At 35.2% G+C, this 19175-nt stretch overlaps 2 protein-coding genes across 3 annotated transcripts; one reads left to right on the top strand and one right to left on the bottom strand.

Annotated features, from left to right (window-relative positions):
* The first annotated feature begins 13674 nt into the window (after positions 1 to 13674).
* LOC104905936 (aspartic proteinase nepenthesin-1) lies at positions 13675 to 14799 on the top strand. Its single transcript, XM_010694593.1, has one exon. It carries the CDS (start codon positions 13675 to 13677, stop codon positions 14797 to 14799), a length of 1125 nt encoding a protein of 374 aa, XP_010692895.1.
* Positions 14800 to 15784: 985 nt separating this feature from the next.
* On the bottom strand, positions 15785 to 18028 carry LOC104905928 (high mobility group B protein 3). 2 transcript variants are annotated; one of them, XM_010694584.4, is made up of 8 exons: positions 17825 to 18028; positions 17634 to 17682; positions 16932 to 17027; positions 16770 to 16827; positions 16585 to 16629; positions 16418 to 16498; positions 16200 to 16284; positions 15785 to 16094 (listed from the first exon to the last, which is right to left on the bottom strand). In XM_010694584.4, the coding sequence occupies exons 2-8, from the start codon at positions 17678 to 17680 to the stop codon at positions 16087 to 16089; spliced, it is 420 nt and encodes a 139-aa protein (XP_010692886.1). In that variant the 5' UTR covers positions 17681 to 17682; positions 17825 to 18028; the 3' UTR covers positions 15785 to 16086. The 2 variants fall into 2 exon arrangements, with proteins under 2 accessions (XP_010692886.1, XP_010692885.1); XM_010694583.4 differs by having other exon boundaries at positions 16195 to 16284; positions 17825 to 18022.
* Positions 18029 to 19175: the final 1147 nt, after the last annotated feature.

Here is a 19175-nt window from a genome sequence, read left to right as displayed (position 1 = left end):
CTAGCCATAATCTTCTCTACAAGAGGCTTGCAAGTATTATAAGCTAGTTTTTTTGTGGAAAGAGGAACACCAAGGTATCTGAATGGAAATTCTCCAAATGGAATCTGGGTAGTCAAGTGAATGTCACTGCTAATAAGAGAAGAAACTCCACCCAAGTAAATGTTACTTTTGTGAAGGTTAGCTTCCAAACCAGATGCTTTAGAGAAAGATTGAAAGGCATCCATTAGTAGCTTAACAGATGTAACATCAGCTTTACAAAACATTAAAAGATCATCTACAAACATCATGTGAGTGATATGAAATCTAGCACATCTAGGGTGATATTTGAAGCTAGGGTTCAACTGAAGAGTACCAAGGCATCTGGAGAGATACTCCAATCCAATTGCAAATAAGAATGGAGAGATAGGATCTCCTTGCCTAAGACCTTTCTTAGCAGAAAAAGGTTTGTAAGGTTTCCCATTAATCAATAAAGAATAGGAAACTGTAGTCACACAAGCCATAATCCATGATATAAAGACTTCAGGAAACCCTAATTCAGATAGAACAGTTTGAAGGAAAGGCCATTCTATGGAATCATAGGCTTTCTTGAGGTCTATTTTAATAGTGCATCCAGGAGAAATGTTTTTCCTGGTATATCCTTTAATAAGATCAGTAGCTAACAATATATTGTCAGTTATGTGTCATTTAGGAATAAAACCAGCTTGTGAAGTATCAATAACTTCCCCCAATTACATCTTGCATTCTGTGAGTAAGAATCTTAGCTATGATTTTATACACTATAGTGCAACATGCTATAGGTCTAAAATCACTTAGCATAAGTAGGATTAGCAACTTTGGGGATCAATGTTATGGAAGCAATATTGATCTGAGTATTGAGATTACCTGTTTGGAAGAAGTCCTGGATAGCAACATAAAGATCTGATTTGATGACAGGCCACATGTGCTTGAAAAAATTTGCATTGAATCCATCTAAACCAGGAGCTTTGTCTCCATCTATACTTGCCATGGCATGATCAATCTCCCTTAGAGTGATGGGAGTGATAAGAGCTCTCCTAGACTGTATACTCAGAGTAGGACCCTTTCTAAGAATTGAAAGGTCTACCCCTAGTAGGTGATCAGCACAGCTTCCCATCAACTTGCTGTAGAAAACCTTAAACTCCTCTTGGATGTCTTTAGGTTTTGTGAGTTTCCTACCATCAGCATTATATATAACATCAATGCAATTCATGGCTTGTCTTTCTTTCATGGCTGCATAAAACACCTTAGTGTTTGAGTCTCCAAGTTTTAGCCATTGAATTCTAGATTTCTGCCTCATGACATTTTCTTCTATTGTGAGCCACTTTCTTAAAGAAGAGATGATTTGCCGCTCTTGATTATGAAGCTCTATATTGAATCTGTCAAACTGAATCTGAGTTTGAATAAGATCCAAATCCTCTCTAGCATTCTTAATATGATCAGATATGTGAGAGAAATCCATAATTTGCAACTATTTAAGGACCATCTTCACATTTTTCAGATTACTCCAGATGTCATATAAATTTGTAGGTAAACCCCTTTGTCTCCATGCAGCAGTCACCTTCTCCTTAAAGTCAGGATGAGTAAGTAAATGATTAAAGAAACGAAAAGGTATACCTCCCCCTTGAGTAGTATGATTGAAATAAAGCAGCAGAGGGTTGTGATCAGAGACAGATTGGTTCTTGATCTCAACTGTAGTAGTAGTGTGTTGATCAAACCATTTAGCATTGCAAAGACATCTATCTATCTTGCTATATATGCGATCATTACCTTGTCTTTTGTTAGACCAGGTAAAAAACTCACCAATACTTCTAACCTCAGATAAATCAGTTTGATCAAGCAGCTCTCTAAAATCTTGAGTTTCAATATTGGTAATAGGAACACCATTAATTCTATCCGAGCTTTCAAGCACAGCATTGAAGTCTCCCATAATTAACCACTCCTTGTTAACCACAGTGCTAAGATGATGTAGAGCAGTCCATAATGGTCTTCTAGTATCAACAGTGTGAAGCCCATAGACTGCAGTGAATTGATATTGTTGCTGAGTTTGTTTGTCTGTAACAATACTATGAATAAATTGGTCAGTAGAAGACACCACATCCACATGAATCATGATGGCATTCCAAGCAAGCCATATCCTTCCCCTAGGATGATGAGAATAATTATCATACCAAGTCCAACCTCTCCCAAATTTCCTTTGCACCTTATCTTTATTATTCACCTTTACTCTTTTTTTTTTCAGTCAACACAACCATAGTAAATTTATTACTATTAATAAACGACTTGACTTCTTTTATTTTACAAGGATCATTAAGACCCCTGACATTCCAAGTACATGTATAAATCATGATAAATATGGATTAGACCCACCTGGATCCTTGATTCTATCATCTATCTCCAGCTCCACATTTTCTCCATCAGCCGCTTCAAGACTAAATTATGCGTTCTCTTCTTCACAAGGAACAATGACTCTTTTGCCCCCTCTCTTCCTAGTAATCATTTTCCATTGATGTGTAATAGGTTGTAAGGGAGTATTGACAACATTCGGTGTGTTAGAGTTATCTTGCCTAGTAACTGCAGCTACTGGGACCTCAGGATCCAGGTGAAGTATGCATCAAATCAACCTTTAAATCCTACTCACCGAAAGGGTCATCACAGGGACAAAGCCATAAAACAAACAAACAAAATGTGTGTCAGTAAAAATACTGATCAGTACATGGATATGCGGAAATTTAAATACTTTCTTAAACATTCAAAATATTTCTATAAACCTTCCTTGGATGCTTGTAATACTTGTATAATATAAAGAATATAACTTTAATAAAAACTTTTTTTCCTTGTCTAGGTACCTTTCCTGAAGTGTGCACACTCCCCCAAGTTTAGTATTCCTTAATGAGTCTATTACGAGGGGAACTACCTTGTCGACATGACTTATACAAAAAGCACATGGGTAAATTATCATAGCTACTGTTCCTGTTAACAAATAACAAATTGTTACCTCTTTATAATTGTGATTATAAAATATCATATATCTAATAAAAATTCTTTGAAAATAATCATTCTTTAAAAAGAATAATAATACTTATAAACTTAGCCATAATAAAAGTTTGCTCAAATAATTTATAACCTTGAAACTTCATGCCATAAGTGACACATGACTCTATTATGACTAGTGAATTTAGTAATCAATCAGTAACTTATATCTTCTTTCAGCAAAGTCAACCATTACTATAAACAACCTAATGATTGTAAGCGTTTAGTGGAAAACAAAAATACCAAGCAGTAGAGAACAATATATAGAATAATTCATTAGTTTATCAAACTAATATATTAACACCTAGGGGTAAGTTTATTAACAAGACCATGTTAGTAGAGTGGCCCTATTACTGCAAACATTTTTTTAAGATAAGAAGAAGGCGCCCTAATCGGACCGAAATCTCGCACAAGTCAACCCGATCCGGTGTTGCAGGCAACGCCCCTTGGGAATAGGGGGAATGGTAAGGGGAAATCCCCCACCCTCAAAGTGCCTCTAGTGGGGTTTGATCCCACAACCTCAACGTTGCGAGATACAAACCAAACCACTAGACCAAATACTACTTGGTCCTAATACTGCAAACATGGTAGACGAAATAAAGTCCATATTTTTAGCATATGTATATATAGTTACTATATATTAGGGTATTATCCATTAAACATGTATTACAATACTGATATGTCACATTTATATATAGTTTTTATATGCATTTTGATTGCATTATTAGAACTCCTTTTAGAGCATTTAGGTGCATAATGGAATGAATTACGTAAGTTGTGCTCTACTACTCCGTTTGCGTGTTTTGATCATTTTCAGGTTCTTTGATGAAAATCGATTATGAATACCTAAGATCAAGCCTATTAATCATTGAAGATGAAGATATATTGCTCAAGGATCATGTTATAACGGACGTGAGAAAGAAACAAATTATGAATGCAAAAAGCGATAAAAACAGACAACAGATTTACGTGGTTCACCAATTTGGCTACATCCACGGCAGAGAGAGGGAGAATATTTTATTATGTGAGGAAAACCATATTACAGAGAGAATTTAGGCTAATTCGGCGTTTAAAACCTAGGTACAAATAACCTATTTATACTTAGCGCTCAAAAACGCATTTCCGCGTTATCCGCCGACCCGCCCGGGCGCCCGGGCGAAATCCGCCCAACCGGGCGGTCCCCAGCTCTTCCAGAACAGCTTGCGCGCCCGACCGGGCGAGGCGAAAACAGTTTCGTTAGTTCTTCGTAAAACTGACATAACTTTCTCGTTTCTCATCGGAATTGGGCATATGACCTATCGTTGGAAAGCTCTCGGAACAAGCTATCACCTCCACTTTGAATCACCTCAAAATCATTTATAGATTGAGAGATATGTCCATTCAAAGTCAGCCTGATGTCATTCCTTCTTCACGCATTCTACCAAACACCTTCAAGGCACCATTCAAGTCACTATTCTTACAAATCTCCACCTTGACTTGAATCCTCTCACACAAAACCAGAAAACCAGATGCATTGATCACAATATCCAGAATCTCCCAACACCAAATTTGTCCCAAAAGACAACCAGACCAGATTAGTCCCTAAGGACCCCAGAATTGCCCAAAGAGGGCAACTAACAATCACGAACAGCTTGTAAGTCCAAGCAACCTTGGAACTTACCCTGTGAAATCAGATTCGAACAGATGTGTTTCCTATACTCTTTCCTAGCACAAGTAACACCTTCCTTGCATGGTCCAAAAATATTCACCTCTCCGACATACAGTGCAAAACCCACCATGTCTTCACAACCGTCCCTTTGGGGAGAGTTCCCAAAGATTTCATGCTGACCAGGAGCCAAGTTTGACTGACCCTTTGATGACGAAGAACACGGAATTTCAGATCTAGATTGTGAGTGTTGACAGATTTCTCCCTGACGTGAACCACCACTCCAACCTAGAGTGCCTCTGTGCTCCACCTGTTTCTCAACACTATCACAAACAGCCAATGTAGCAACCCCAGACTCTTGCAACACATACAATGTCTCCCGTTTAACCCCTTTCAGAATCATCTTCGAACCCCTGTAGACATACAACCCTCCACCTTCACCTTTGAAACTGAACCCTTTCTTGTCTAGCAGACTAAGTGAAATCAGATTCTTTGTGACCTGTGGAACATGTCTAACATCATTCAAAGTACAAACTTTGCCATCACATGTCCTAATTCTAATGGACCCTATACCAACTGTCTTACAGACCTCACTGTTGGCCATAGTAACACTTCCATCAACCTGTTTATAGTTCATAAACCACTCCATGCGCGAACACATATGACAAGACGCTCCAGAATCAAGAACCCACACATCCTGACAATGTGACTGACTATTAGCTACTAGGGCCAGATCTTCCTCAGAATCACCTCCAGTTTCTGCCAAAGCAGCAGAACCTTCATTCTTGTCCTCCTGCTTCTTTTTCTTAGGACACTCCCTTTTCCAATGCCCCGTTTCCTTACAGTAATTACAGACATCACTAGATTTAGGACCTCTAGAAAACGGTTTCCTGGATTTTTTCCCCGAATTCTCCTGTCCATTACTACTGGCTACTAATCCAGCAGCCTGATCGCCTGTACCTGTACCAGACGCCTTATGACGAATCTCTCTAGTATGTAGAGCAGATCTTACTTCTTCTAACGACAGACTATCTTTACCAACAATAAAGGAATCCACAAAATTCTCATATGATATAGGCAAAGATACCAACAATATTAAAGCAGCATCCTCATCATCTGCTTTAACATCAATATTTCTCAGATCTAGCAAGATAGTATTCAGTTTATCTAGATGATCCCTTAGAGACGTACCTTCCTGCATACGCAGGCTGAACAGACGTTGTTTCATCATCAACTTGTTGGTTAGAGATTTTGTCATGTACAAACTCTCTAATTTCAACCACAGACCAGATGCGGTTTCCTCCTCCGCGATTTCAGTGATTATGTCATCTTCCAGACACAGCATAATCGTTGAATGAGCCTTCTCCTCCAGAACGGCCATCTCAGCGGTGACTGAATCCGTTGCTTTCTTTGCCAACGGTGCCCACAACCCTGTTGCTTCAGTAAAGCCCGCATCTTGATCTGCCACAGACTAAAACTATTCCTCCCAGAAAATTTATCGATTTTGACATTCACCCCAGACATCTTTCTCACACAGATCGAACACCAAAGCTCTGATACCAATTTGTTATAACGGACGTGAGAAAGAAACAAATTATGAATGCAAAAAGCGATAAAAACAGACAACAGATTTACGTGGTTCACCAATTTGGCTACATCCACGGCAGAGAGAGGGAGAATATTTTATTATGTGAGAAAAACCAGATTACAGAGAGAATTTAGGCTAATTCGGCGTTTAAAACCTAGGTAGAAATAACCTATTTATACTTAGCGCTCAAAAACGCGTTTCCGCGTTATCCGCCGACCCGCCCGGGCGCCCGGGCAGTCCCCAGCTCTTCCAGAACAGCTTGCGCGCCCGACCGGACGAGATCCGCCCGACCGGGCGAGGCGAAAACAGTTTCGTCAGTTCTTCGTAAAACTGACATAACTTTCTCGTTTCTCATCGAGATTGGGCATATGACCTATCGTTGGAAAGCTCTCGGAACAAGCTATCACCTCCACTTTGAATCACCTCAAAATCATTTATAGATTGAGAGATATGTCCATTCAAAGTCAGCCTGATGTCATTCCTTCTTCACGCATTCTACCAAACACCTTCAAGGCACCATTCAAGTCACTATTCTTACAGATCACAATGCATCCTTTTGGGACAATTTCGAGTTAGAATGAAGCAAAGAGTTGGTGAAAGAAGTGTCAAAACTGACACATGTTCACTATTTTGATCATAACGTTTGATAGAAAATTTATAATCAAGAAATTCCAGTTGGGTTGGAAACTAGACTTCAAGGGCTTTTCAATGATAGGTCACACGCCCAAATCTGACTTCTGATTTGAGAGATACAGCCTTTGCAAGTTGACGCAAAATCGCAGTTTCCTCGCCCGGTCGACCGGGCGAAATCAAAATTTCACTACAATGCAAGGCACATTAGCCCGGTCAACCAGGCAGATTTGCTTCTTTGTCGTAATTTCCTAATCACCGTCGCCCGACCGGGCGGATTTCGCCCGGTCGACCGGGCGGCTTCTCGGGACGCGTTTTTTAGCCGGTTTTGTAAAGAGTATAAATAGGTTTTTAATATTTTCGTTTAGACGATCTCGATATATACGTTTTTAGGGTCAAAACACTTAGTTTATTCTCTCTAGTTTTGTTGAACTTTTACATTGGAAGATTATATAGATCGTCGATTTCCTTTTTCATTGTTCTTCAATCATTCGGTATTCGTCTTTACTTTCTTTAATTTAATGAATTCTTTTATTTTGATCATGTTTATTGAGTTCTTTATTATAATGAGTGAGTAGTCTATTTCTAGGGTTTAGAGAGGGAAGCCATGTTTATACTTTTTTATTGTGGTTTGATGTTCCTCAATAATTGGATTGAACTAGAATAATTCATGTTGATTTGTTATACTTATTTAATTCATGTAATTGCGCAATATCATGAGTTATGTTTAGCTAATAAGAATTAGAATCGAAAGATCATATTCATTAGAGGATTATTACAATAGGTAGATTTGATTATGTTGAGCGACCGTACTGGCATATGTTAATCTAAGAGTTGTTAATGCCTGACCAAGGATTAACGAAATACTTTAGTAATTGAACCTCAATCCAAGTGTTGTTGAACTATATTATATTGATAAAACTGGTATAAACATGGTGGACCGATCGATTGCCCTAGGCTTTCAATTAATTGATAAATTCCCATTTTTCTGCGTTCTAGTTTATTTTAGCTTAGTTATTAATTACTCAATTATTTTCCTCCCTGAAAGTAGTTAGATAATTGAACATAAATTTGTAGAACTCCTCTCCCTGTGGATCGACCCGTATTTGCTAGTTTCTGCTAAACAGACACCGTGCAGTTGCGGTATACTTTGAAACCCATCAAATACCAATCTGATTTCAACCGTTTATCAACCTTCAACAAAATTGTAAATAACTCACGAAATTCATATAAAAGCATGATTTCCAAATCAAACCAAATCCCTATAAACATGATATTATATAGGCAGAATAATATTTAAAGATCTACATATACACGCACCTTGAAAATTAATAATTAGTAGGGAGGAAGAGAAATGGTAGGCTAAGAGAGAGAGCGTTTAAATTTAGGAAAATATATTTATTCTCAAATTTGGTGTGAAAAATATGATGGGTGGAGACCCCTATTTATACTAGTTGGATAGGTAGAATCGTAAACAAATACGGAGTATTACAATATCCTTAAAGCTCACAAGTAATACAAATGAAAAGTCAATAACAAGTAATAGGATAAACCAAATAAATTATCTAAAGAGTATTTATATAATTATAAAGTACATGTAAAACAAGTTATTGAGTCAGAAACTAAACGCCGGTGAATCACAATCCACTTCCTAAGGTTTGTGAGATTGCAATCTCCAAGTCACTCTATAGGCTTACGTTCCCCACTGCCTGTGTCTAAGAATGGCCAAACTCCCAATGCAGGGTAGAACACACAGAACCCTATGTACTCTCGGACAACAAGGTTTACCCCTGGTTCGCAAACTAGGTGGTTGGTATGTTCTTCATCGAGGACTACATATATCCCACCGGATGTCCTTATCTCAAGTAAAGGCGCAAATATCGGAAAAGTACCATTCATATCAATAATGTTCACCAAAGAGATGCAACCCAGCCTTATACCCACAATTCATCAACAGATATCTCTTCAAAATTCCTCAAAGAAGTAACTTACAAATTTACCACAAATACTTTAAACAGCAAATACTTTGTACACATTTAAGCATAAATAATGATACAAAAAGATTTTTAATAGCACCAACAGTAACAACCAGTGATGAACCACATCATACAAGATCACCAACACCATGCAAAGCGTACGTACAATGACATACGAAAATCATGCAATACAAAATTGTGCGCTCAGCGTCAACTGTGCGTCTAGCGCACGCATCACCCTACGTCTGACGCATATGTGTGCGACTGACACCACCGAATGACTGTACTAATTAACCCCAAAACTCATTTATTCAGCAGACCAAACACAATTAATCATTCTTACACTAATTAAATGTAAATATAATAACGTCCAATCATAACCAAAATAACTTATAAATCATCAGCCTTCAAAGAATGCAAAAAGTTTTATTTTAATCCTGATTATTAATCTCTTAATAATTAAAAAATAAACTCAAATCACTAACAAAATCACAATAAAAATTATTTAACGAATAAAACTGAACTGTCAATTCACAAAAAAATTAAAATATACAACCATCACAGCCTTAATAACACTATAATAATTTTATTTCAAAATTTCAGACTCTAAAAGTAATTTTTAACAACAATTTACTGACTACTCAATAAAATACTTAAATTTATAAATAGAAGCCCAAAAATTACCAATAATTCCCATAACATGCATAAATTCCTAATAATACAGATTGTAAAGAAACAAATTTTTCGACCTCAAAATATAATATTCGCGAATTAATGACTAACAATCACGAAAATGCAAAAATAAGAAGTTCAATTAATTAAACTCGAAAAACAGTAGACAAAAATTATTATAAGGCATGAAAAACATATTACAAACATAAAATGCTTCAACTAAAATATTTTCGGCAATTATTATAATAAAACCAAAAACACACAAATTCCCAATTTAATTAATAAAATATGTAAAACTCAAATAAAAATTATTTACTGTACATGATATAAACACATCGTATATAAAGAACAATCACGTAAATTTTCATCAATAATTTCATATAAAAAGTAAATTAAACAATTCCTAACGTAATAATCTAATACCGAAATATACCCTAATCTCTAGCGTTAAGATAACTACTAGTTACCTGGAACGTTGGAGGAGAGCTGAAAACTACTGTGATGATCCCGAAATTAGCGTGCACTCCGCATCTTCTTCAAACCCCAAAGCAACACTAACAACGAATAGGCAAGTAGAATAAATTAAGAACAATTTGATGAAGAAAAAGGAGTAGGAAATTTGTGAGAGAAAATGATGATGATGATGATGGCCGGATTTTATTGTAAAAATAACAGCAATGGTAATCTGTTTTTAATCAGATTTTTGGTGGTTTAAAAAGGATAAATAAAAGAGGTTTAATGTAGAAGTTGAACTGATCAACTTCATCCCAACCCGATTTTTAGGGAAAATCTGGACAGAATTTTTTGGACCGCTATCGGGGCCCGCTCGACCCGATTTTTTCCTTTGAGACGAGCTTTGTGCAAACAAAAAATGACTTTTCACTCTATTTTTTAGCCCGGCCCTATTTTGGCCCGAAAAGCTAGCTCATTTTGGTCCGAAAATATCTGGCTTTTTTTTTCCGGACCGACCAATGGGCAAATTTTTAATGCGCGGCCCGGCCCATGATCACCTCTAGTTTAATGGTGGTATTATGTAGGGGTTACAAGAGGTTATGGAATGTAAAAAAGACACCAAAATAAGTGAAGAAAATATCTTCTTCCTCCTCCACAAGGCCAGCTGCCTCATAGTCTAACAGACACAAAATTTTTCGGCCCATTCATTAATGATTCAAGTGCCAAAATTCTGTTATGCGATGAATCGTTAAATTCATAAATCGTGCCTAAATCATAAAATTATTAATAACAAAAAAATAATTCTAATAAATTATATTATAAATATATTTCACATACTTCACACGTCAAATAATAAAATATTTCAGCTCTCATTAATTTATAAATATTCGATATCATTAATTAGACAAAATAGTAGTTTTAGGAAAAACCTTTCCGAAAACTATGAGCAAAATGATGGGGTGTTACAATGGTGGTTTTGATTTTTCAAAAAAAAATCCAAATTAATGTCTAGGTTACAAATATTGGATTAATCTTCTTATTTATGGTGAAGGTAAAATCTTTAATTTGAAAATTAAGTACTCCCTATTCTACACCTATAAATACCCCAAACCTCAAGCCATATTTTCCACACCCAAAACTTTGAAGAATTTAAACTCTCTTGATTCAAGGTTCTATCTTCTCTTCTTAATCTATATTAGTTTGTATTTCTTATTGAAGTTTTAATTTTATTTGGTTTAAGTAAAAGTTTTTCATGCTTCTAATTAGTAAGTTCAACATTTTGTTTATGTTAGGTTATGTATATAACTAATTTCTAGGAATTCATGTCTAAGTTCAGGTGATAAGTTTGTTATTAAATTTTTATATTATTGGTTGATTAGGAGAACGCTCAAGCATAAGACAAAGTGAAGTTGCTAGTATACTATTTGTGCAAGACCAAGGTATGTTATTGTTGATTTAGTTGTTGAATTGTTTTAGAAATTTAGTTTTAAATAATTACAACATTTCTTTTATTAAGTTTCCGAAATAAAAAGAAGGAATATTATCAATCATATTGTATGAATGTTTTCAGAAATTAAAGGAATGGTTTGAATAGCTTTCATGAACTTTGCGTGTTTAAAAGTTGTTTATGAGAAAAGGAGAGTTAAATCATATTATAATATCGCTTGATTAATGTCAAGAAGTGTTCATTCCTCTAAGTACACTTGTTGGCAATTATTTTTACCCTTTGATATAAATTTGTGATGGGATGACTAGTTTAGGGGGTGTGCACATTTATGTAAAGAAAGGGGAGATAAGAAGAAAATTATTTTCAAGATTACTTTAATTCAAGTTATTTGGAAAAAGTTTGCTCTTAAACTTGTTTTTGAATTATTAGTTAAGATGTTTGAAATATAAAATGTTGTGAACTAGGAAATGTGTTACCTATCTTGTATATATCGTTCTCATTTTATACTGACGCATATTTCTTTTTCCTATTTGGCTTTGCCTAGTTTACCTTTTGGTAAGCAGTTTATAGGTGAACTATGGATGTGCATAGGAGCATACTAGGAAGAGAATCTTCACCTAATTTTAGAATGTTTTATTTGTTTTAAGTTTGAGACAATATTTATTTGTAAAATAATAAATATCTTTTGGTTAAGTCTTCCGCTGCAAGTTATTTGGTTAGTTATTAGTTAGTTGTCACTAGCGTGAAAGTTACGTAGCAATAATACTCCTAAATTTCTTAAATATTACTTATTAAATTACTTATTTTAAATTGATTAATTTGGAGGTGTTATATGCACCATGAGTTTTAGTGATTAGGATGCTATTTGTGTCGGATGTAGTCCCTTAAACGACGTAAATCACCGACCATTTGCGTCAGCTTTTGTTCTCAAACCGACACAATCCAAATATTGTATAGCATGCAATAGTCAGTTTGGGACTATTTGTGTCGGGTAATACCCTCCATCCGACGCAGATGGCATAAAAGATGCAGAACCGACGCATATTACATTTGGGCAATTTGGTCAAGTAGCGTCAAACCCCAAACGGACGCAATGGGGTCTAGGAACCGACACAAATCGCTATTTTTGTACTAGTGTAGCTATCGATACTTTTGGTTTGAACTGGGTTATATGGAATTTGGATTGTTTGATTTCTATCTTAGAGTGTAACGCTTCCACTTTGTAACAAGATTAAATTGTTTCTTAAAAGATTTCCGATGCATATCTTTGATAGGATTAATTATGAAACTTTAGTACTTTCCTATTTCTTCAAGGATTAAACGATTTATAAGGTTTATTTAAGTTCAGTAAGTTAATTAATCAATAGAGTAAGAGTTATTTATTATTTTATAAGGTTACTTATAAATTTTTAGGGTTGCTTACCATTATTAGGGATTAATAGTATAAATTGAAGAGGTTACTTATTTCTAAATATAGTTAGTTCGTCTTTTATGCGCGTAACGATATCGTTATTAATTGTGCGCTCAGCTGCATAAAAGACTTGTTGAATTTATTTTATTTTCATTGAACTTCCTTGTATCAATTATATTTTATTTTTACTCAATTGAACTAGCTTTTTTAGTGAAATTCACTTATTTTTCTCAGCTGATGTTTACTTAACTTTACTTACTTTTGCAATATAAACATAACTTATCATTGTTGAACTTAAACTACTTTGGATGAAACTTATTTGAATAAGTTTAGAAGAGTATAGCATAATCTTACATATAAAGAGGGTAAATAGATCATACATATCCTATATAGGCATTGCGTGAAACTCAAAATAAGCATTAATTATGTTGTTGAGTGTAACATGAATCAAAAAAGATTTCGATTCTATATATTTATAATAATGAACTTAGTCCAAATAAGATGTACATACTTTTATATGTACCATAATAAGATATCTCAATCCTATCAGTCTATGAGCAGAAAATTCGAGAAACATATACCAAAATGATTAAACTTGTATTTATCTTTTTCCTACCCATATTTTCCATCTTTTCTCAAACTAATGGGTTCAACATGAAAATGATCCCAATAGACTCACCCCATCTAAAAGTTGTCGCAAATACTTTAACCACCCAAGAACGGCACCAATTCCGCACCAACATTTCCCTGTCTCGAGCACTAAGCTTAGCCGCCCCTACAGACATTTCATCTAAACTATATAGAATGCTAAGTAGTTTTTATGTAACTCAACTTGCATTTGGGAAGGGTGCAGGAGTTTTTGCCCCTTTTGTGCTTATTGACACAGGGAGTATAGAAACTTGGGTCCAATGCGAAGGTTGTAACCCTTGTTTTGAGTTATATCCTAGAAGCTTCTCTTACAAAGAATCTTTAACTTATGCTCGAATGAGCATACATGATCCTCGGTGCGTTCCAAAAACAATCTTTGAAGGATCTTGTGGCTTTTCGGCTTTATATATCGTCAGTCGCACAGTTGGTTTTATGGGGACTGATACTTTCTTCTTTGAAGATACAGAAACAGGACAACTACGAGGTTTTAAAGATTTTGCATTTGGTTGTGGCCTCGAAAATGTCAACATTGACTTTGGAGCCAACAGTGGCTCTCACAATATTATAGCAGGCATAGTAGGCCTTTCGCCTGGTCCAAGATCATTCTTAAACCAACTTGATGCAGAAATCAAAGGTAGGTTTTCGTACTGTATTCCGTCATGGACTGAGAACCAGCAAGCCTATTCCACCATGTACTTTGGTGAAGATGCCAATATAAGTGGAGATGAACATAGGCGGGTTAAGGCAATCTCGATGCAGGCTTCAAAAAGATTTCATTTGTACTTGAATGGTATAAGTGTAGATGGTAATAGACTGCCGATTGATCCATCAATTTTTCAGTTAGATGAAAAGAGGTTAACAAAAGGCTTCTTCATAGACTCAGGGGCACCCTATACTGTCTTAGCAAAGAGTGCTTTTAATCCGTTGATAGATGCAATAGTTAACTACTTTGGTAAGTATGGTTGGCAACCGATGCCTCAACCACAACCATTTTACATTTGTTACTCGTCGTACCCTAAAGACGATCAAAGCTTTCCATCTGTTGTTTTCCATTTTAAGTTGAATCAACGACCAGGTGATATTGATATGGTTTTGGACAAGGATAATATGTTCCAAAAGTTTGAGAATACTCAAGGGTTTTGTTTGATGGTGCACCCTATTGATGACCCTGGTCCTTGCCTATTTGGAGCATTTCAACAGGCAAATTTTAAATTTTTGTATGATGTTAGAAAATGGCTTTTGTTTTTTGTACCCGAGAGATGTCAAGAAAATCCAGAGTAGGTATTACTTGGTTTGTTCTGACATCTCTCAGCTTGTTTCTGAATAAAGTATTGATGCTCTCTGTTATCACAATTTGAGAATGCATTTTGAAAAAGGTACTCCGATAAGACATTAAGAGAATGGGATTAAGGAAAACTAGTCTTATATGCACGTGATGCGTACGAAAACAAACAAAAAGTCTATTGCATAATAACATTTACAAAAATCATTTATAAACTTCATTGTATATTTTTCTTTTGTTTTTTAAAAGCCAATAAATCAATGATGATGTAATATTTTGTTAATTGAGGATATAATGATAAAAGATGGTATATTTGTATTTTATTATTTAAAAAGTATAAAAAATTACTATTTTTGGTGTCCCACTCCTCTTCCCTTATATAATAAAGATAAAGATAATTAGTTATAACTCCCCTACTTAATTGTTTAAAAAATACTCCTAATAATAGGCTTGGATAATAATGAGATGTTATTCCTCAATTATTTTGGAGGTTCACAGAAAAGCAAGTCATTGACTTTACAAGGAAAGAAATATCTTGATTATTGCCAACTTTTACTTGCAACTAAAGGCACTTTCTTGTCCTCTGAATTTTGTTAATCTTATTTAAATTCATTATAATTTTCAATTACAAGGTATCGAAACTTATTTTTCCAAAACTACACCCTAACATAAGAGCACTTTAAAGCAAAAGCCTCCCCAGTCCCCACGCTAACAAAACTGAAGCTCCTCAAAATTCCACAAATAGATCTCACCAAAACAGCGATTGAAACATCATGTAAACCCGCATTCCTCAAAATCCAACTGACTAATCTGATGTACTCGGATTTATTTTCAAAATCAAACTGCACTTTTGTTTTGCTCCCAATTGATCAGGATTCAAGAATTTCACTCAGCACAAACAAAGGTAGAGGCTAAGATAGCTAGATGCCAATTGACAAAAGATTTATAAAACCAATAGACAAACCATTCAATTTACTCAAGAGATTGGCACAGAAAAGCAACTACTGTATTTAAGATTACCATTCAGCTAACACAAAGCGAATTTTAATCATGTTTAAACTAAGAACGAAAGTAAATCACTACTTGCTCTACAGGGCAGAGGGGCCAAAAGCTAAATCAAGTCAAAGTTAAGACTTTAAGATACAGGGTGATGATTTTTTTTCCTTGGTTCCTTATATTGAACTACCAACATTTCTTTATACTTCCAATCAAAATGAGGCACTCCGAAACCACAAAGCTGCCTTCATCGTCTGCAACTTCTCCACGGAAAAGCTTAATCATCATCCTCATCCTCCTGTTCAGCCACATTGAACAACACAAAATTAGCATATTCCAAATATAGTTGGAAAACTCCAATGTTGCTTATAGTTGAAACTCAAGCAATAATACTGTACCTCACCACTGCCGTCTTCATCATCCTCATCGTTCACCTCAGACCTAGACTTGTCTGATTCCTCTTCCTCTTCTTCTTTATTTCCTTCAGCCTACATTTTTTCCCCAAAAAAACAGTTATTATTAGCAGAACAAATTTGACCTATGATCAATTCAATTTCATTCAAACAGTTAAGTTTCAATATCAGAAAAGAACAGTAACACAAAAGTTGAACTAAATTATACCAATTTCTTGTTGTAGGTGTTCATGCTCTTCTCATAATCAGCCTTCCTCTTTTCAGCTTTCTGGATGTAAGGAGCCTTCTCCTGAAATCAATAACAATTCAACATTCAGTTTGATCCAATATACATACTAACTTAAATTAACTTTACAAAACCGTTACAAAACTTACAGCATCGGTCAAAGATTTCCACTTCTCACCACCAGCTTTCCCAACCTAATTATTCGCAACAATCAAATTAACCAACAGAGCAGGACACCGAAATATCACATGCCAAACTGATAAAACATTACAACATATCAAAATGCAATTATCAAATGCACAAGAGAAAGCAGATCATAAAAACGAAGACTCACAGCAGCTACAGATTTGTTTTGAGGGTGCTTTTGCTTGTATGTCACTCTAAACTCTTCCCTATAATTCATAATTTAAAAAAAATCAATTCTGAGCAAACCGAGCAAATTTAGAGTATCAATTAAAGTATTAAAAGGAAAATTTGACAAGGAATTGAAATATACATGAAAACGAAGAAGGCACTTGGAGGCCTCTTTGGCTTGTTAGGGTCCTTTGCTGGCTTCCCTTTCTTAGCAGGGGCTCCCTTCTTCACAGACAGCCTACACAAAACGGAACAAGTCAACATCAATTGCTACAATAAGAATTAACAACTTGAAAACAATTGTTATGATAACAGATAAAACATTCGAACATCTCGAAAACAATTGATATAATCAAAAAGTCGAACAAACCATGAAACAATTGCTACAACCAAAAAATCGAGCAACTAGGAAATAATTGCTACAGTCCAACAAATAAACAAAAGAGCAGACAAATTGACAAGAAGATCTCAGATCTAGAGAGCGAAATATCGGAGAAAAAAGAAATTCAAAGTCGAAAAACCTTGTTTATCTCAACCACAGTATTCTCACCAAAAATTAAATAACAAAATTAAAATACACATTTTGCAGTGCAAAAAATAACAACGAAATTCTTATTTTGAAAAAAAAAATCAAAAAACGAAGCAAATCTAAAACTCGATATTCGACAAAAACTTCAACCACGAAAATCAAAATTCATAAAAAAAAAACTCAAAATTAAACAAAAAACATCATCACATATCGAAAATCAACAATTTTACGAATACAATTAGAAGCAGCAACTAGCAAAGTTCTAAATATCAAATTTAACAACAACAAAAAGAAAATTCAAAGACGAAATCTCACTTGCTTTCGCCTCTTTTGGTATCAGCCTTGGATTTTCCTCCCTTCATATCTGCAACAATAACAACAACAAAATCAACAAAAATGAACGAACAACAATAAAAACACGAAAAAACGAATCGATCAGCGAAAAACAAGTAGAAAAGCGGCGAAAACAAGCGAAAAAGCGACGAAATCTGAGGAGCGGAAGGTACCTGGAGGCTAGGGTTAGGGTTTCAACAAAGAGAGAGAAAAGGAAGAGAAGAGAGAGAGAGAGATATGCGGTTTAAGGAGAAATGCGATTTTGAGAGAGAGATGGAGAGAGAAGGTGAAGCGAGGGAGGGGGGGATAAAAGGGCAGAAGAAGAGGGGTTTTGTGGGAATTTGAATTGAAATTCGAAGGCGAGTGAATTCCAAATATCTATCACCTAAGTGGGAGAGAGAAATTAGACTACAGAGAGAGTGAACCCAAACCTTTTTTTAATAAAAAGATGGGATTTTAGGCGGGATTTGAAATTTCATTTGCCACCTCATCGATCCGTGCGTTTATGCTTCTTTCTCATTCCATTGGTTGTTAAACAAATATGAACGTTGAGGAGATCTTTTTTTTTATTTTTATTTTTTTTGGGTCTTGTGTTTCCTTCTGTGCTTGTTGTGTAACGGAATTTTCTTCATTTTTGGGTTGCTATGTTCGTTTTTTGATCCAATTTGGAACTTAGGGCTTGTTCTTCCTCATTTATTTTCAATTTAGCTCTGTTGCAATTAATTCAGTTCGATTCAACTGTAGTCAGATCAGTTTAGTCCAACTCCGACTACTATTGCTTAATTATAATTTAACTCATTTCAATTCAGTTGCAATAAGTTCAGTTCAGTTCAGTTGCAATAAGTTCAGTTCAATTGTTTTATGTTGAAGACAACAGGCCCTTAAGCTTGACTTTCTTCTACACAAACCTTGTATTTGCGCAATGCGTGCGAAATCATTATTAAAATTTAATAAGTTACGTAATTACATCTAATATTAATTTATAGAATAAAATATTTACAAAGTTTATATAAGAAAAAACATATTCATGATAAATTTATATGGAGCTCAATTTGTCCAGAAACTAAAGTAATAATGTCCCTATTATACGTGATAAATTTGTACATCTCAAATTGAAAGTACAATATATACTACCTCCGTTCCTTTTTAATAATTACGCTCTTATCTTGTATGTGGTTGGACAAAATCCAACTATGACTGCCATTTTAACCTTTATTAAAGCTCAATGGGGTTTGAGTTCTGAGCCAGGGGTTTATAAGTATGAAGAATGGTATTTTGTGGTGAAAATGAAGTATAAGGAGGAGAGAAACTCTATATTGTATTCTGGACGTCATTTGTTTTTTGGTAAGCCTATGGTTGTGAAGAAATGGACTCCTACTTTTGATTTTCATAATGAAATCTTAAAAGTTGTTCCTATTTGGGTTAGGTTACCAAACTTACCTCTGAACTGCTAGAGTGAAAATTCCTTGAGTAGAATTGGAGGCTTGCTAGGTGTCCCAGTGTATGCAGATGAATGCACCACAA

Source organism: Beta vulgaris, chromosome 1, assembly GCF_026745355.1.
Source record: "Beta vulgaris subsp. vulgaris cultivar EL10 chromosome 1, EL10.2, whole genome shotgun sequence".
NCBI lineage: Eukaryota > Viridiplantae > Streptophyta > Magnoliopsida > Caryophyllales > Amaranthaceae > Beta > Beta vulgaris.
The sequence above is the reverse complement of the archived record's forward strand: the minus strand, read 5'-3'. Positions and strand labels throughout refer to the sequence as shown.